Below are 20,384 nucleotides of genomic sequence, written 5' to 3'. Positions count from 1 at the left end.
AGAAGCAGATGCAGAGCTGCAAACTGCATGAAAAAGCAGCCCTCCTGTCTCTCTCCCCATCTTCAAGCTACAATCCTTTCCTGGGAGTAAGCCCCATTGACAATAATGGAGCTTACTTCTGAGTAGGCATGCACAGGCTTGGGCTCAAAGGCTGCCATCCTATGCGCACTTTCCAGGGAGTAAGCCCCACTGATGACACGCATGGGACCACGCTCCAGGCTCCTGCTCCCTCACTCCTCTTTCCTGTCCTTGTAAAGACTAGCAGGGGCGGAGGAGGAGGAAGTCAGAGCCGAGGAGACCAGGCTCAGGGAGCCTGAGGGGGCGGGACTGCAATGCCCAGGAGCAGCGAGGAGGAGGGAGCGGCAAGCGAGTTGAGCAGCTGTCAGGCTCCCCGACTGAGGTGTGGAGTCTCGCGCTTCTTAAGTGCGCAGTGGGGGAACGGCTGGTGCATCACCCTCCCCAGCAGCACCACTACTGCTGCGCAGTGTGCCTGAAACAGCCCTGACCCCGAGTGGCCCTGCAGATAAGGCGAAGGGTTGATTCATGAGCAATCTGTTGGGACAAATGTTCACCCTATAGGCAAGTATCTACGGTATTGTCCTAAACACAAACTATGCATACCTTTTACTTATGACAACCAGCAAGTACATTATTCCTTATATGGGGTGCTGAACACATACAAGCCAAGGGCTGGGTCCTTGCCACAGCACGTATGTGATTCCCAGCATCTTCAACACCAACCAGTTTCTACTATTTTTGTGAAATTTACTTTTCTACCCCCCATACCTTCTAAAAATGTAGACAGAATTTATTATTCTTCCCCATGAAAAACAAATAAAAATGATGACCCCAGCTAACAAAGCAAAGGGAGTAGCAAGATTTACAGAGAAGCAATGAGAACAGGTGGCTCCTCTAGTACAGCCCAGACTTTATGTAAACTCAAATTAAATATGAGGAGGCTTAAGTAAGTTGGGGAGTGCCTGTACTGATACACTGGAGTGACTTCAGAGGAAGACAACAAAGATGATTAGGGGTCTGGAAACCCCTTGCTTATGACTTGCTTATGAAGAATGATGTATGGTGCTTGGTATGTTCAGACTGAAGAAGAGGAGACTAAAGGGAAATATGATGAATATCTTCAAGTGTCTGAAGAGCTGTCATACAGAAGAATGCCTGACTCTCTGTGGCTCCTGAAGGAACCAGAGGGTTGAAATGGAAGTAGACTTAGGTTAGAAACTGAAAAGTTTTCCTAACTGTAAGACCTATCTGGCACTGAAAGAGGCTGCCTCATGCAGTAATTTGCTTTCCCACCTTGGATGTTTTCAAGCAGGTTGAATCTGTCAGGGATGCTAAAGCAGTTGCCTGCACAACGCAGGCAGATGGACTCAATGACCTTAAAGGTTCCTTCAAAGTTTAACATTTCATGAGTATAATTAGAATCTTTGTTCAGATGAAGTTTTTTAAGCCTCTGGTAATGTACCTTGTTCTGATTTTCTAGAGTCTATGAGCCTACAGACATATTCATATCAAAAGGCCTATCATATTTTCTACTTAAAACACTTTGTGAACTACTTTTGCTGGAAAGCGGTACATTCTTAATATTTTGACCCTCCTTTTAATAATTAAAGCTGAAAACAAATTATGTGTTCTGTAAGTATTGCTTCTTATAAACCCAAGTAGAATATTAGCATCTCCTGCAGTCTTCTGAGCAAAGCAAAACTTTAATTTGTTCATGTTTATTTTAAGAAAAAAAGATACTGGAGATGATTCGTATATTGTACTAGGCAAGTGACACTTTATAAGAGATAATTTAATGGCCATATTGCAGAAAGTTGATAAATAAACAAATTAAACAAACAGCAGCACCAGCAGCATTTGCAGCACCACTCCATTTAATCTCTTCTCCCCCCCCCAAAAAAAATCAAAGTTTGATTACAGCACACTGCAAAAAAATTCCCAAATTGAACTCTATAAAAGGTATTTGCAGTCTTATACAATTACTCAAAGGTGGATCACAACAAAGTTGGATACTTGTACAAACTGTGTGAACTGACACCATAGGTGCAATCCTAACCCCTTATGTCAGTGCTTTCCAGCACTGACATAAGAGCAATGCAGCTTTGAGGTAAGGGAACAAACATTCCCTTACTCTGAGGAGGTCTCCGTGAGTGACACCCAACTGCAGGATGCAGCACACGTCCCATTGGCACTGCTATACCAGTGCTGGAAAGTACTGACATAAGGGGTTAGGATTGCGCCCCATGGTCTTATATGAGCACATTATTGCACTGCAAGAATTACACTGCAGAACACCCGTTTTCCAAGCACAATTCTTTTTGCTATGGAAACAACTTTTTGAACTTTAAATACTATTAATATTAAGGAATTAGTAGGAATATCCTACTTATAGGTCTACATTATGGGAAAGCCCATTCTGACAATTTTTATACATTCATTTCCAGACCACTGCAGAATTCAGTACAGGCATCAATATACCTAAAAGGTCTCATGAATTTTTTGGTTATGTTTTGTAGTTTACCTGTAGCAACTCCTGACAGTCATTAAGGCCAACATCCATAAGAATACGCTTCACTTTCTTCCGAGCCTTCCTTATATTTTCAAGATTTTGAACAGGAATTTGAAACATGTTGGACTTTTCCTAGAAGACATAAAGGTGAGACCACAATGTATTCAGAACATGTATACTTATACATTACGAATATTTACCTTAAAGTATGCTGGTACATTTTAAAAATTCAAGTTAGCTTGAACCTCAATAGTGCATATCTTGGCAAACATGTAATTTATCGATTAAACTTTTGTTCAATTCACACTTTTTGGCCACCTGAAAGCACTGAGCCTACACTGACATTTTCCACAGTAAATTGTCATCATATTTCACACAGAAGTTGTGTGAAATATGAATTGCCTCTAGGATTTCATGATTGATTTAAAAAAATCCTAGATCTAATAAAGAATGCAAAGATCTAGCCACTTTGAATGCTCTTCATGGAGATAAAGCAGAGTAGAAATAACACCCCTCCCCCCACAAAAAAAAAATCAGTAAGACTTTCAGCCCTACCCAGTGCCCAGTTCAATTTAAGCTTCTATTTAAACTCTCTCTCTATCAGGACCTACCTAGCTTCACAAGTCTAAAAAAGAAAAAAATTCACCTTACCAGCTCTAGCCTCTTTTTTATTCTTTGTATTGGGGAGGGGAGCCTGCCTTCTGGAGCACTTGTTGAGCTCCACTTTCATCAGATCAGGACCATTCAGGTGACTTTGCATTCTACTTTCCCTGACCTGACAAGGAGCCAAGGCTCATTTGCTTACTCATGAGTAAATGCAAATGTGCAGCTTAGTTTCACTTTCCATAGGGCTTAATACATTCATCAGCTTGGAGGAGGGACTTCCTTCTAGGGTGTTTTGAGGGGGGCTGTGTTAATCAGATCAGGACCATTCTGGTATCCTTGGATTCCCTTAGGGTTGCCCTTTCTAACACACTAAGGCAAGTTCGCCTACTCACAAGCAAGCATATGATATGGCTCAGTTTCATAGGGCTCCATGTATTTGCCTTCTCAGCTAATAGCAAAAGCTTCGTAACTCATCAACAATCAGGTCACGACCCACAGTTTGAGAAACCCTGAACAGTTCATTATCGCTATTTGTGCACTATCATAGGGCCCTGAATATGATACCATTCTGTTAAACCACCATTAAGTGATTGTATTTCTCCTCTCCATTTTCTTTGTCTTTGTGGTTAAATTAAAATCATTTGTGAAATACACATATTGAGCTATATTAATTTCATTAGCTATTTGTAGCCAAATGCAATGTGTGAAATTCAGAAACACACCTCCTCTTTGGCTTGATATGACTTATTCACAATGACTTGGTGACAACTCAAATCAAACATTCTAATAAAAATGGGCAAGGTTACATCCCAGAAGACATACAATGCTTGCTAAAATACCATGAAATCAGTCCACAGAATGGGCAAAACTACCTATGGACTTCACGACTCCTGTCTTCCACAAATGGTTTATACAACATTCAAATACTACTTATAAACACACATTCCCCCTGCTTTGGGGAGATATTACTGCAGGTTGGCAACCTTCAGTCTTGAAAGACTATGGTATCGCACTCTGAATGGTGGTTCAGGCACAGCATCTAGTGTGGCTGAAAAGGCCGATTCAGGAGTGACAATCCCTTCCACACTGGGAGCAAGTGTAGTCTGTCCCTGGTCTGTCTCCCTGGCTATGGGCCTTCCTTCTTTGCCTCAGTCTGTAGGCAAAGTGTATCTTTAAACTGGAAAGGCCATGCTGCACAGCCTGCCTCCAAGCAGAACGCTCAGAGGCCAAGGTTTCCCATTTGTTGAGGTTAATTCCTAAGGCTTTCAGATCCCTCTTGCAGATATCCTTGTAGCGCAGCAGTGATCTACCCGTAGGGCACTTTCCCTGCACAAGTTCTCCATAGAGGAGATCCTTTGGGATCCGACCATCGCCCATTCTCATGACATGACCAAGCCAACGCAGGCGTCTCTGTTTCAGCAGTGTATACACGCTGGGGATTCCAGCTTGTTCCAGGACTGTGTTGTTTGGAACTTTGTCCTGCCAGGTGATACCGAGGATGCGTCGGAGGCAGCGCATGGGGAAAGCGTTCAACTTCTTCTCCTGTTGTGAGTGAAGAGTCCATGACTCGCTGCAGTACAGAAGTGTACTCAAGTCGCAAGCTCTGTAGACCTGGATCTTGGTATGTTCTGTCAGCTTCTCGTTGGACCATACTCTCTTTGAGTCTGGAAAACGTGGTAGCTGCTTTGCCGATGCATCTGTTTAGCTCGGTATTGAGAGAAAGAGTGGACAACCTCCAGTTCAGGCGCAGAGATTGTAATGCAGGGAGGTGAGTCCACATCCTGAACCATGACCTGTGTTTTCTTAAGGCTGATCGTCAGTCCAGAGTCTTGGCAGGCCTTGCTAAAACAGTTCATGAGCTGCTGGAGATCTTTGGCAGAGTGGGCAGTGACAGCTGCATCATCAGCAAAGAGGAAGTCACGCAGACATTTCAGCTGGACTTTGGACTTTGCTCTCAGTCTGGAGAGGTTGAAGAGCTTTCTGTCTGATCTGGTCCGGAGATAGATGCCTTCTGTTGCAGTTCCAAAGGCCTGCTTCTGTAGGACAGCAAAGAAAATCCCAAACAAAAGGTCGGCACGAGAACACAACCCTGCTTCACTCCGCTTCGGATGTCAACGGGTTCTGATGTTGAGCCGTCAAAGACTACAGTGCCCTTCATATCTTCATATTCATGTAGATATTACTACCTCTATCAAAAACCGCCAATAGTACTTCTGAATTCCTTCCTACTCTAAGAGGCATGTTAAGATTCTGAAGATATCCAGCAATGTATGTCCAAGACTAATGATCACAAACACACTATAGTGATTTCTCTGTGATTATTTCTTCTTTCCAAATTGCCAAGCCATTTGAGACTGAACTAATGTTCAGCACCTTGGCTGCATTCCTGCATTTCTTTAGACACACCAAGTCTAACTAAGGATCCCAAGGAGTTCTCTTTGGTGATCTGTGGTGGTTTTTTTCTCGCCCTGTAGAATTCATAATCTGCCATATCTTTGTCCATATGCATCATATTTTGCTCTCTTGTCTTTCCCAACTTTATTAGCTTATGAAAGGAAGCAAAACTGCATATTAAAAACTAAAATATCTACAACTTCTCGCTACCTCCAGAGGATTATCATCAGAGGTCCCCAAACACCGGCCCGGGGACCACATACATCCCTCTGGAGGATTTTATTCAGCCCAAGAGGTTCCCCAGCATCTCAGTTAAAAACTGCTCAGAAGATGCACTTCTGGTTTTCCCTGCATGGATATACAGCTGCAGCCTATTTATCCACGGATTCTTCATCTGCAGATTTGTCTCAATGCGAATGAGGGTGGGGGTACTGAAAGTCACACGCACCTTTGCCTCCTTTGCCCTGAGCTGGCATCTGGATCAGTTTTCAGGCATCCCAAATACTGCAAAAAGGCTCTGCCTCGCCCAGGCAGGGAAATAGCCCTGGAGCCATGGAAGAGGCTCCCCTTGCAAAGGTACAGTAACATTCCTGGAGCCCCTGAGCCAGGCTGAAAGCTGAGGCTGAAGAGGGGAAGGGGGTACCAAAAACCTCTGTAGCCAGAACACATACAGCAAGGTGGCGCTCTCTCTCTCTCTCACGCACGGCAGGTGCAGTAGCATCAGAGGGGATTGCTTTAAAAAACCCCAAGAGTGTTTGCCGAGCCTTTGAGACAGGTGAGGGTGAGCAGAGAGCCAGACTACAAGTCCCAGAATGCTCTGGGGCAGAGGAGTTTCCATTATGGCTGCGGCCAGGGAGGGCTGCAGGAGTGGCAGCAGCAAAGAGGAGGAGGAGAACTTGCAGTGCTGTCAGGAGGGTGCCTGGGACACACAGGACTCCCAAGCAAGCTCAGGATCCCACCTGTGAAAGGGGAAGGAGGGAAGGGGATTGATAACAGCTACCTTAGTTTCCTTCCATCAGTGTCAGGCTGTATTTGTGTAACTCTATGGGATTTAGCACAATGCATTTTTTGTTAATCACGAAGAGTCAGGGAACGGAACTAATGCAGATAAATAGGCCGTACCTGTATACTGCATTCAGCCACTAGAGGTGCTGAGTATAATGCAATGGAATGAAATTATTGATTATGGAGACCTGGAAAATAAATATAAAGTTACACTTATATGATGCAGAAACTGAAACAAAAAGTTTATGATTTGCTCTATAGGTTAATTGACGCTTTCTCAAAATCCATTCCCCCTCTTCCTGTGCAAGTCAATTTTGTCCTCTGGTCCCCTCCTCCTTCCATGTCAGATATATGATGCAACCCTAATGCCAAAAATTTAGGAGAGCCCCATCTTAGAGAGAAAAAAGGAACTACAAAGCAGGGGTCTCCAAACTTTTCAGCATGAGGGCCACATCATGTTTACAACACAGTGTTGATGGCCGAAAAATAAATAAATAATGAATACATGGAAAACCGATATGCAGAGAGTTTGATTGAATATAGCAAGTGGGTGGGGGTGGAAGGAGGAGGGGAGCAAAGGGTAAAACCGATTTCCACAGGAAAGGTGGGGAATGGATTTTGAAAAAGCACCAAGCAACCTACAAAACTAGTCATAAACTTCTTTTGTCTCAGATTCTGCTCCGTTCTAAGTTTAGTGAACATTATATTTATATTCCAGGCCTCTAAGCATCGGTATATATCTCATTCAGCCACTAGAGGTACTCAATGTAATGCACATAAAGTAATAATTCCACTACATTGCACTACATTCAGCATCTCTAGTGGCTGAATGCGGTATATACCTGGAAGTATTTTTAGCTCTGAGAGGATGGGGAACTTCACTTGCTCATCACAACATCCTGAATTTCAATTCTCTCGCAATGTTTTCTGCTAGCATGGGTCCAAATCTTTTTTGTCCTCATACAAGAGTCAACAAATATCCCTTTGGCTTACTGGCCAAGCATCAATCTGTCCCTCTGCAACATGCATCCCTCCAAACACCCACACACACTTCAATCTGTCCCCCAACACACACACACTCTTACTTCAGTTTGTCCCCCAACACTCCTGTGATCAATACCCTGTTTTGCTTATACCGGCTCCCTTTCTTATGTACAGGTTAGGTTCCAGGGTTCTGGCCTTTACCTGAGTCCAACATCACTATCATAAGTAATGAACAGATTGTGAAATATGAAAAAATAATTACAGTACAGATCTCTAGATTTTGTGGGAGGGGTTGTTTTTAAGGTGGGCTGACAGCTTGCTGGGGTTGGCTGTTGATGTGGATGCCACTGGTTCTTGTTTTGCTGTTTTCATCTAGGCCTCGTGTTTCCTCTCCACTCTCTGTTATGCTTCCCGACATCACAGGACTGATCATGTTCTCTTTTCTATCCTAGTTCACTAATTCCAAAGACTTGCCTGTGGGCAACGTATGATTCATGGGCCAAAGCAATTACAGTACAATAGGGTGCTATCATTGGAATGTTCCTTTGGAAATCACACTAATCATAATTATATTGTAAGATTTTGGTCATAAGATTTTCTCGATACTTGTTTTTTTAAAGAGAACAGCAGCAGCTACTTTAATCAACTGGTTTAAAGAGAACAGGAGGACTTTAATCAAACTTAACTTTAACCATTGTCTCCTTTTTCCTGCTTCGTAGTGGGAAATGGTGGCTCTGTTTTGCTATTTTGTCAATTGAGTCATCTCCACTCAGGGTCCACTTTTTCCATTCAGCATTAATGCTTCTCTATGCTCACAATAACTCGGTTCTGCCTGTGCCTAATCAGCCTTGGTCACGCCAATTGCTTTTTTCATTCTCTCCCTATCTCCTGTTCACAGGAATCCCCAGATTATTGTTATTGAGCTGTTTTTCCCTCATTGCCACAGCAAGGGGACGCTATGTTCAACAGCTCGGGTTGTCTTTAAGCAGCTTCTGTTTATTTTGCTGGTGTCTTTGCAACTGTGTCTACTTTGAAGCCTTGACCAAATACATTTGAAAGTCAGACGTTCGTAATGCAAAAGCATGTAAGTAAGGGAAGTTCTATATTTGTCCTTATTTTTGAAACTTCTAGCTCCCAGAAGATTTTCGAATGTTGTAGCCTCCCAAAGAGACTGCCTGACATCCGATATGCAGGGGCATTATTCTAGGCTGCTCCTCTGAGGCACTTTGGGGAAAGACATCTTAAATAGCTGCATGTGCAGGGTGTGGATTCCCCATCTTCATGTCTGAAGATAATTCCTAGCCAAACCTCTTGCTGGGAGAGAGGTCTTTCTCAGATGGCCATCCTCTGCTTAGTTTTTCCTCAATCTGAGATGGCAGCAGCAGATATCTACCAGTCCCATCCCTCCATTTAGCTGTTCACGAACCCAGTAAATCAGTGAAGCAGGTAGGGTATGTTGAGCGCTAACCACTAAGAACTACTTCTCTTGGTCAGCTTCTGGTTTCTGTAACACCCACACCCCTTGACTGTCTAGAAAAAAATATTCCCCCCCCCCACACACACACACACACATTGTCCACCAAGTTGCAATTCATCCCAGTGAGAATATACTAAAAATGCCACTGAGCACATGAAGAACACTATTCTCTTTTCACTGAATGAGTACAACCATGCTGTATGCACACAACCCATTACTCCAAAGCAAATAATCTCCTTGGAATCTCTTCCCCCCCCCCCATGCGCACACACACATACACTTCTTTCTGTAAATTGCCTTAGAAAGACAACAGGCAGGGAGCTTGTTTTCCCCCTTTTTGGGGTGAGAAACTTTGCTGCTCAGAAAAGTTCACATCTTCCCATTCACAAGAAAAATCTTGCTACTCAGTTGTGTTTGGCTTTCCTTGAGGGCATTTTACTCACTTGCTTTGCTATTGTGTATTTTCTCTGGTGTGTACATTCAAAATTGAAAGCAGGGGTGAAGGAAAGGAATTTCTTACTCATCAGAGATGCCATCTGTCTCCAAGTTTGTTGGAGCCTGTCCTTGTGTCTGCTGGAATTAACACCTGCATGTGCACACATGCTATATCTTAGGTCACAATTCAAAAAAGTGATATTCATGCACAAGTGCAGTACTAAAGTGAGTGGATCTCTCAGGTTTACAGACCAGGTTCAGCAGTATCTCCTGGAACCTAATTTTCCTATGGCTTCAGTGCATAAGCAGTAACATATGTGCATGGAATTTATAAGATCTTCAGTGCTGCTGCTTTTATTGCAAACTAAACACTTACCAATCAAAAAGCGTGCACAGTAATATCATAAAGTTAAATTGTTAGCCTTTTCTAGGCACACCATCCTTCTCACCTCAGCCACAACTTTCTGCCCTGGCTGGAGCTGTTCTTCCTACTTCCAAATCATAAGAATTAAAACAAGCAGTCCACCTAAGCAAGTAGACTGCTTTGTCAACTGTCTTTCAGCTAGTTTAGCCTGACAATGCTTTCCAATCAGTGGTACAAGTACATCACAATATGAATGGTAAACCTTATCTCTGTAGATTACTCAGCATGTGAGATACTAATGCTGCCATAAAGACCATAAGAACAGCCCCACTGGATCAGGCCATAGGCCCTGTTCTGCCAGATTCCCAATCCAAGCCTCACTTAGGGAACTTATGCCCATTCTAAGCTAATTAGCTCCCCTTTCGTTCCCCCAACAATGGCCCCAGTTCTCTATGGCAGTACTGCTAGACTCTACCACCAGGGTAGCTTGCCTGTTTAAACTGCAGGGACCCCTCCTCCCAGTTCCTAAGGCAGCAGTCCTTCCAGGTATAGCAGCACACCTCAGCTCTCCACAGGCTGTTTGAGTAGTCCATTAGTCAGTGAGCCAGATAATCAATTGGCTAGAAGGTCAGTCCACAAGGCAGAGTATCCAAGTCAAAGTCCAAAGTCAATAAACCAAGTCAGTCTCCTCTCCAACCTGCACACCTTCTACAACCCACTTCCTGCCTCAGGTGCTCCTTATATCCTTAGGGATCTCATTGCCTCTAGTGGCTGCAGCTGTGCAGCACACCCTTTGCTGAAAGGCCAGGCCTTAACTCTTAAAGGGGCCACTGCAGACACCACATTCTACCTCCTCGCCAGATCTTCCATAGTTCCAATACAGGCCCATCTAGTCCAGCTTCCTGTATCTCACAGTGGCCCACCAGATGTCCCAGGGAGCACACCAGATAACAAGATAACAAGAGACCTCATTCTGGTGCCCTCCCTTGCATCTGGCATTCTGACATAGCCCATTTCTAAAATCAGGAGGTTGCACATACACATCATGGCTTGTAACCCGTAATGGATTTTTCCTCCAGAAACTTGTCCAATTCCCTTTTAAAGGCTTCCAGGCCAGATGCCGTCACCACATCCTGTGGCAAGGAGTTCCACAGACCAACCACACGCTGAGTAAAGAAATATTTTCTTTTGTCTGTCCTAACTCTCCCAACACTCAAGTTTAGTGGATGCCCCCTGGTTCTGGTGTTATGTGAGAGTGTAAAGAGCATCTCTCTATCCACTCTGTCCATGCCCTGCATAATTTTGTATGTCTCAATCATGTCCCCCCTCAGGCGTCTCTTTTCTAGGCTGAAGAGGCCCAAACGCCGTAGCCTTCCCTCATAAGGAAGGTGCCCCAGCCCAGTAATCATCTCAGTCGCTCTCTTTTGCACCTTTTCCATTTCCACTATGTCTTTTTTGAGATGCGGCGACTAGAACTGGACACAATACTCCAGGTGTGGCCTTACCATCGATAAGTACAATGGCATTATAGTACTGCACATAGACCACATAGTACTGCTCTGCCTGGCTTGAATGCATCAGAAGCTGAGGTGGTCTGGGCAGCTGCATGCCAGTTGTACATTTTGACAGCACAGTGGCCCAGACCTCACCCTTTAGAAGAAGTGCAGTGTGGAAAAGGAAGGCAGGTGTGTACAGAGTGAGAGATTAGAAGCAACTAAAAGAAACCTCTCTTGCTGCAGGCACTGCCCTTCTAGCACACAGCAGTCATTCCTGGAGGCTACAGGGTTTGCAAAAAATAAACAAGGATTAAAAAAACAAAAACCCTCTGATTCAGAATTCAGTTTCTGTTCCCTGGCTACTCAGGCAAATAAGTGTGTGGGCTGGAGCTGAAGGTCTTCTAAGAGATGCCATAGTGCTGACATGGGAGGCACCAATTGCTGGAGCCTGGGTAATGAAGCACTTTCTTCACTGTTTCCTATTGTTAGTTTGTTCAAAATGCATATGTATAAAAGGCTGCATATAAGAAAGTGATGTGCTTGGTGCATGCATTCAGATACAAGAGACAAAAGACAGGGGAAGAATAACTGGGTGGACCCCAGAGAGATGGTGGCAGCAACATCCCTCTTATTCGTGGCTTCTGAGGTTTTAGAACAGCAGTAGATGTAGGACAGTAGTACCTCCAATAATGCCAGGGATTATTAGCAGAGCACTGTCTGCAACAGCATAAGCAAGCAAGCACAACAGCATTAAAAGAGACATTACTGAAGGAAGGTGTAAGCATTGACTAGAAACAATGCCCTGCTCTCACTGGCTATAACAGTCATCAATCAACTCAAGACGAACAGTGCCGTAATGAAACAGCAGTAAAAGAAGTAGTGTTGTTGGCAGTACAGTATTACAGTTATAAAGAAATCCATCCAACAAGTAATTTCCAAATCTCTAGTGGGAACCAGATGTTTTGAACTGATAAGCCCCCTGTCCTTCTATGCTGAGCTCATTTCCATGGTTGGTGAGCATTTCATCGGCATCAAGCAAGGCTTCTCTTTTGACTGAGCCTTGGCTCCCACATCACGCTTTGGTGGCAATAAATCTAGCTGCAGGAACATAATCAAAAATGGGAAGAAACTGAGCTAAACAGGCATAGTTAGGAGAGTGACGGAGCTATAAAACCAGAAACAGTATTCTGCTGACACGACTGCACAGGACAAGAGAGCGAGCACAGTGCAGGCAAAGTTTCACTTCCTGCTTTGTCTCCAATTCCCACCTCTGAGGAGCCAAACTACCATTTTTAATCTGAACACTGCCTTGTCTCTTCAGCAGTAGGAACTGCAGAGGCCAAAAGAACAAGCTTCTTCCAGCCATGGAGGACTAATCAAATTCTTTCCTTAATACAAAAATCATGAACCAAACACAAAACTCTGTGAGAAGACATGGCTTTCTACTTTATTGGAACACATGTTATTGACAACTTCTCTGTACTGGCTTCTCAGTTAAGAACATATGAAAACACTATCCCAACTGAAACCATTAGTCCATTCAGTCAGATACTGTCTGGTCTACCAGCATCTCTCCAAGGTAAGAGGTAGAAGTCACTTCCAATCCTACTACCAGAGATCCTACCAGAGATGAAGTTGCCAGGGATTGAATCAGGGACCTTCTACATACAAAGCATGCATATCCCTCTATCTGAAGATTCTAAGCATCGGGGAGCCCTGTGGAGGGCTGCACAGGGCTCCCCACAGCTCCTGGAGCCTGCTGCAACCCTAACTCCATGGAAAGTAAGTGAAAGCATCCTCCCTTAGCAATTCAATCCTGGGGATTGCGTCACTGCCTCTCCCCTTCCTTCCCTCTGTCTTTCAAGAGGCTGCCCCTGGCAAGCCCTTTGGTGAAATAATATACCTGCCAATGGGGAGTCAATCAGTCCCCCATCAGGTCTGCAGGCTTGCAGGCTCCACCCCCAGCAGGCTAGTCCCACAGCTGAGCTTAATGGGCCCTTCCCTCTGTCTCTCAAGAGAGAGGAGGGAAGTTTTACCCCCCAAAAAAAGCTTTACAAAACTTTTACAAAACTAAAGGGATGGGGGGAGTTTTACACAAACTAGTGGGTCGCGACCCACCAGTTTGAAAACCACTGTCCTAGAGAAAAGAATTCGTCCAAGCCACCTACAACTGCTACAACTGTTTAACAGGGAACAAATTTATTTACTTACTTTGTATCCAGTTTTTCTTGCCAAAGGGCACCCAAACCAGCTTACAGAGCCATAAAATCACATTTAAAACTATAATTTACAACATAAACATTTAAAACATTAAAACATACTTAAAAATATATCACAAAACCAGCAGCAGTCACTTCTTTAAATCAAGGTCAATAAAATCTAATTAGAATGTTAATACTATTCTGCCCCCTGTGCCTCGGTAGCAGTCCTTTGGTTATAAATAGTTGCCCTCCTCCAGTTGGTTGGAGGTTGTGTTCTCTTATGATTTTATTTGCTTTTATATATCATATATTTTAATCTGAACTGTAAGCTGCCTTGGGCCAGCATGAAAAAGGCAGGATAAAAAAATCTCTTAAATAAATAATAAATACCCTTATGCATATATTTATTTATTTAAAATATATTTGTTAAATCCTGCCTTTCCAATTCCTATATATTGTTATACAACAATATACAGGAATTGGAAAGGCAGGATTCAACAATTATATTTTAAATAAATAAATATATACATAAGTGTATTTATACAAAAATATATAAGAATTGGAAAGGCAGGTTTTAAAAATATATTGCTGTATAACAATATATGCCTTGTATTTCCTTTCCAACATGAAGCTGCCCAAGGTCACTAACAATCAAATAAACAATTTTAATAAAATTAAATCTAAATCATAACAGTCTCTGCTTGGGTAACTTTGCAACTCCAACTAATAATCCAGCGTGATTTAAATTTGACAGGAGGCAGCATATTTTTGTTTCCCGATATTTTAAAATCCAATGTTAACCAATGCACACATCAAAGTATTAATTTAGGTTTCCTGCTTTACCTGAAATTTTCTAAGGGTCCAGTCCCATCCAACTTTTCAGTGCTGATGCAATGCCAACAGGATGTATGGTGCATCCTGTGATGGGGAAGCAATCACGGAAGCCATTTCTTCCTTACCTCACAGCTGCATCAGTGCTGGAAAGCTGGATAGGATTGGGCCCCAAGTCTCTTAAGACACTGCAGGTCAGAAACAAAACAGATTTTAGAAATAAACAATAGAACTAACGAAGTTCTAGGAATGACCACATCAACCCATACATTAGCCAGCAAAACCATCATGCTTCCAGATGGTATCAACAAGCTCCTGCAGATTTCACTAATTTCTTTAATGCACTAAGGAGGTAAAGAAGACACCTCCATATACCAGTGGTTCTCAAACTTTTTACCACCAGGACCCATTTTTTAGAATGACAGCCTGTTAGGACCCACTGGAAATGATGTAATTAACCTGGAAGTTATGTCATGGCCAGAGGCAAAACCATCAATGTAGGCTTCAAACAGCGCACTCGTGCTATTATTTTGCATAGCTCAAATTCAAACTTTCCAGCTTGGAAGTCAAAGTAGAATGCAGGCTAGGATCCTTCTTCAACAACACAGCCCCCCTTTCCAGTGCCCCATCTTCTCACCTATTCAGGGCAAAACATCATTCCTCTTTCCCACCAGGAGCCCACTTTTCCCAGCAGCTCTGGATCCTGTATTTTCAGCTCTGCAATTTCAATGGCGGCCAAGCTAGGTGCTACACAACCCACCTAGTAGATCCTGACCCACAGTCTGAGAAATGCTGCCATACACAAAGGCAACACAGAATAGTGTTTAACAGCTGTGTGTCTGGAGAACATCATTTATTCTGCCCATCAGCTATGCCTTCATCCTCTGATGATCTCACTCCAGTGATATCCAGAGACTTTTCTGCTCCACACTTTACCTTTCTCACCCCCTTTTCTCCTGTTTTGTCTTGCATTTTTGAATGATCTTGAGTCATTGTGATGTCCAAGTGTAAAGTTACAGTGGGCCTGTGACATCCCCTGTATATGGAACTCCCTGCCATTAGCGATCAGGCTGGCTCCCTCTCTATCAACTTCTGATAATAGTTGAACCCATTTATTTTCCTTAGCTTTGGGTGGTTAAGGTATCTTTAGCCCCCCCCCCGGACTGTGCTTTGTTTTACTCTGTTTTATTTTGTTCTGCTACCTGATGTTGTGTTTTTAGCATGATCTACTTAGCTGCAATTTTGCTACTTAAAAATTGGTTATAGTGTTACTCAAACTGTGGATCAGAACCCACTAGGTGGGTCGCGAGCCAATTTCAGGCGAGTTCCCATTCATTTTATGTTTAAAATATTAGATTTGATGCTGCCATGGTATGTGACTGCATTTGGGGAAAAGTTACAAATCTTTACTTTTAACAGGCTACTATGTATATGCTTTTAACAATGATAGTCAATGGGGTTTACTTCCATGTATGTGTGGATTGCAGCGTTTCAAATATTTGGGGAAATTTTTAAGAAACAGATAAGCAACTGCTTGGGTGGGTTAGGAGGGCTTTTTATTTTAAATAAAGTTTTAAATGTATACTTACTGTAAACTTTTAATTTACTTAATTGATTTAGTCATATGAGTCTTAAACATTTTTCTGCTTGATGATGTCACTTTCGGCCATGACATCACATCCAGGTTAATGACATCCTAATTTCCAGTAGGTCCTGTCAGATTGTCATTCTAAAAAGTGGGTCCCAGTGCTGAAAAGTTTGAGAAACACTAGGTTATTGTATTTACTGTTTTTAAAGTGGCTGTAAGCCACCATGACTGCATCCAGACTGCATGACTGCATCCAGATAAGAGAGGAAAGGTGGGATATAATTATTTCAAAATAAAAATAAATATTTACAGATCAACCAGCTCAGGCTTGAAATGTCACAATCTCTCTGATCTTCATTAGGAAGGGAGAAATCTTTGATTTTGAATGCCATAACCCACAGTAACTTTGGATTAAATGAAAGCGTGCTAGTATAATTTGTCACGTTCGTCCCCCTCTGTGCAAGGGGACACTGGAAACAATCAGACAGCACTAGCCATGTATAAAATAAGCTTAGATTACTTAAAGTACCGTTTGCGTCAATTAAGCCACAGCTCAGAGGCAGAGCTCCTACTTTGCATGCATAACCTAAGAACAGCCCCACTGGATCAGGCCATAGGCCCATCTAGTCCAGCTTCCTATATCTCACAGTGAACAACCAAATGCCCCAGGGAGCACAACAGATAACAAGAGGTCTGCATGCTGGTGCCCTCCCTTGCATCTGACATAGCCCATTTCTAAAATCAGGAGGTTGCACATACACATCATGGCTTGTAACCCGTAATGGATTTTTTCTCCAGAAACGTGTCCAATCCCCTTTTAAAGGCATCTAGGCCAGATGCCGTCACCACATCCTGTGGCAAGGAGTTCCACAGACCAACCACACGCTGAGTAAAGAAATATTTTCTTTTGTCTGTCCTAGCTCTCCCAACACTCAATTTTAGTGGATGTCCAAACATTTAGTGGATGTTTAGTGGTTCTGGTGTTACGTGAGAGTGTAAAGAGCATCTCTCTATCCACTTTATCCTTCCCATGCATAATTTTGTATCTCTCAAATAGTCCCAGAAATGCAGAATGTATGTACGCAGAAAGTCTCAGGTTCAATACCTGGTGGCCTCTCCAGGCAGCACTGGGAAAAACCACCGCCTGTTCACAGGTCTCAGTAGCTTCAGTCAGTGTAGACCAGTAATCTTCAACCTTTTCTGTGCCATGACCCCTGTTACACCCTCCCAGCACTGTTCACTGTAACCAAATATACTTATTAGAGATAACAGATAAAGTTACCATGAAGTCTGGCACTAGTGAAAGCTATTTTAGAACAATTGCTAAGAACCTGAGCAGAACTGGGGCACAATCTCCTGACACCTGAAGGGGAACACCAGATGTCTCCCCCTTTATCTGATGCTGCTCTAGTCCAGTGGTCTTCTACCTTTTTCATTCAAGTAAGTTGCTGCAACCCCACAACTGAGGCTTCGTTGTGGGTGCTTGGACCTCTCACATGGCAGCGGTGCTTTTCGAACCACTCTGGTGGGGAGGCACTGCCTCATCTGCTGCTCTGTGTGTGGGCTGTGGGAGCTCAGGTGCCTCACACAGTAGCAGTGCTTTCTGAAGGACTCCAGTGGGGAAGCTCTGCCTCATCTGCTGCTCTGTGTGTGGGCTGTGGGTGCTCGGGCGCCTCACACGGCAGTGTCGCTTTTTGAAGGACTCCAGTGGGGAGGCTCTGCCTCACCTGCCTCCCCACCCACTGCACGTCTCTGGTGAGAACGGTTCAGATGTGGGGTTGCTAATAGAAGTGCTATAATTCGGTTCCCAGGCATGATGCAGGGCCAGCTTCACAGGCGCCCTTTGCCTCCTGACATCCCTGAAGCGCCACCTGAGAGACTGCCCCAGACTCCCGGTCGGGCGCCTGTGGAGGAGGACGAGGAGCGGTGGCCAGAGCAGCGTGCAAAAAAGGGGCCCGGGATGCCGCAGAACGCGAGGCGCCTCGCCTGCAAGGGAGCCGCGTCCCTGCCTGGCAGCAGCCGCCACACAGCAGCATCCAGGGCTGCCTCTGCACTCGCCTGGCTCCCACCAGCGGACAGTGATGCGCAGGCCAGAGGAAAGGGTCTTCCAGGGGCTCTCCCGGGGAAAGCCCTTGAGGCGGCGGAGGGGAGCGGAGACACCGCGACGGGAGGCAGCAAGCGCCCTTCTGCGCCCAGCGGCTGTGCTGTGCTGCGAGAATGCTCGGGGTCAGCGCAGGTTGCACTTACCTGCCCGGGCTGCAGGGAGCGCGCGCTGCTTGCCTGCTCCTTCTCCGCGGGCGCCTCTCGAGGCGCGCGGGCGCCTTGCAGCCGGCGCCTTCTCGCTGCTGCTGCCGCTGCTCCTCCCTCCGCCGCTCGGTCGTCCAGCCGGTCACTCGCTCGCTCGCTCCGCGGTGGCCCCGCCTCCTGTGCTCGAGCTGCAGCCCGCGCTCAGTGCCCCAGCAGCGCAGGTACCAGCTGCTGCTGCTGCTGCAGCATCACTGCCCTGCCACGCGCTGCGGGAGCAGCTCCCCCCAGGACCACTGAGCCGCACTCCCCTCCATCCCTCCATCCACCTCCAGCTGCTGCTCCTCCCTCCTTCCAGAGCCAGAAAGAAAAGATGGCGCTCGATTTGTCCCAGGAAGTGACGTTTCTCCTCATTTACATATCAGTCACTTGACCAATCAGGGGAGGCTCCTACTGGCTCACTCCATCAGCACCAACTCTCCAGAAAAGGTGGTGGGGCTTCCCAAAGTTTGCCCCCAGGACCACTCACCTGTCAACCTCCCCACCTGCCCTCTGTCACCTCCTGAACAGAACAAAAGTAGGAACTCCCGCGTTATTTCTTGTCTTGTGACGTCATCGCTGGAGGGAGGCTGGCAAAATGACGTCATCCCCATGTGATGCCACCACGTGGTGGTGCAGCACTTCCCTCTGCACATTGGTACATTTGCATAGAATGTTGTGGAAAGCCTTCCTTCCTTGCATCAGTATGTTGCTGAGACCCACTCACAGTCCCACAGCCAATGAAACCAGGCTAGGTCCAGAAGCTACATTTCCCATTGGAGGAAGGAACCACCAACCTCTTTAAGGAAGAAAAAGTGTGTCTCACAGAGTTCACACTTGCAGTGACTCAGAACACCTTGGGGGCAAAAAAGGAAGCATCTTTTGGCTTGTGCAAAGTTTGTGTTCCTTGTGGGTGGAAGTCAGGAGTAACTTTAGAGGAACTTCAGTTTCCTCCAAAGAGTAAGAAGAAGAAATCAAAGGATTCATCAGAATGACATACCTATGATACCTTAATAAGGTCATTTAGGTCATACCTATGATACCTTAATAAGGTTTGCTTTAGGTCATTGGGAACCATTGTAATATGAGGGTGAGGACATTTTCATTTCTCTTATGACAAACAGGCACCACTAACCAATAACTGTATGAACAGTTGCTAGAGGAGAATACAGTAACATCTCAACTACTTTCTCGGAGCATCTCAACCACACAGAGAGCTATTATTCAACATTTTTATACATCATGGCTCAGGGCCCAATCCTATCCAACCTTCCAGCTCCGGTGTCGCCACAGTTCAACCCTGTGGTAAGGGAACACATGTTCCCATACCTTGAGAGGGCCCCAGTGACTTCCCCTCCACCACAGGATGCAGCGCACACCCCACTGGCACAACTGCACCAGCACAAGAAAATTGAATAGGATCAGGTCCTCAGGGCCCAATCCCGAGCAGTGTGTGCCGGCTTACTACCGGTGCACACTGTTGCAAACATGCCGTAAGGCATGCTTGTGGGACCTACTGCTGGGCGAGTGCCAGTGGTAGCACTCGCTTTCTTGTGATGCCACATGCACTGCCACATGCACTGCCAAGCAGCAGAGAGGAAAGTGGAGGCGTGGGGGGAGGCCAGAAGGAGGCATTCCGGGGAGGGGAGTGAAAGGCAGGGAGAGGGTGGGGAGGAGGCGTGCTGGGGGAAGGGAGCGGTGGAGGGAGGCGGGACCAGTAGAGCAAAGCTCCACCAGATCCAGAGCTTCTGTGTTGAGCTCACTGCCCTACACAGAGGCTCTTGATTCACTGCTGACCTTTTGGTTGGCGGTTAATCGAGTAGCCCCATTGCAGGGCTACTCAGTTTACCTGGGGGAAGGGGATGAAATTCCCCTTCTCCCAAGGAGCCGCTGGCAGCTGCCTGGAGTGTGCAGGATGCTGCAGCAGCAATTTTTGGTGCTGCTGCAGTCTAGCGCCCCAGGCAGCTCATAACTGGGCTGTCAGTTGCTTAAAGTCTTGGTCTTCTCAAATGACAATCAACAATTAACTGAGATGACAGCGATTTAGATAATACTTAAGCTCTGGTATTCCTTCTGATCTCAAATCAGATTTGTTGATTCTTCAACTTCTAATATGAAATAGAGCTACAGAAAAATAAAACTTTGTACACCTGTGGGCTGGGCAAAAATTGGTTTAATAACTTTCATCAGGAG

At 45.0% G+C, this 20,384-nt stretch overlaps 1 protein-coding gene across 2 annotated transcripts in view; it reads right to left on the bottom strand.

Annotated features, from left to right (window-relative positions):
• The window catches only part of ADNP2 (ADNP homeobox 2), a 29,088-nt gene extending 10,630 nt beyond the window's left edge, over nucleotides 1-18,458 (bottom strand). The window contains exons 1-2 of one of the 2 annotated variants that reach the window (XM_066626227.1): nucleotides 18,156-18,458; nucleotides 2,540-2,659 (exon numbers count right to left, since the gene is read on the bottom strand). In XM_066626227.1, the coding sequence (XP_066482324.1) occupies nucleotides 2,540-2,647 (108 nt within the window). In that variant the 5' untranslated portion in view covers nucleotides 2,648-2,659; nucleotides 18,156-18,458. Of the gene's footprint in view, nucleotides 1-2,539; nucleotides 2,660-14,448; nucleotides 14,514-18,155 lie in introns of those variants that run through there. The other variant, XM_066626228.1, reaches the window with a different exon arrangement.
• Between the last annotated feature and the right edge of the window lie 1,926 nt (nucleotides 18,459-20,384).

This window comes from Tiliqua scincoides, chromosome 4, assembly GCF_035046505.1.
Source record: "Tiliqua scincoides isolate rTilSci1 chromosome 4, rTilSci1.hap2, whole genome shotgun sequence".
Taxonomy (NCBI): Eukaryota; Metazoa; Chordata; class Lepidosauria; order Squamata; family Scincidae; genus Tiliqua; species Tiliqua scincoides.
This window is presented reverse-complemented; position numbering and strand designations above follow the sequence as displayed.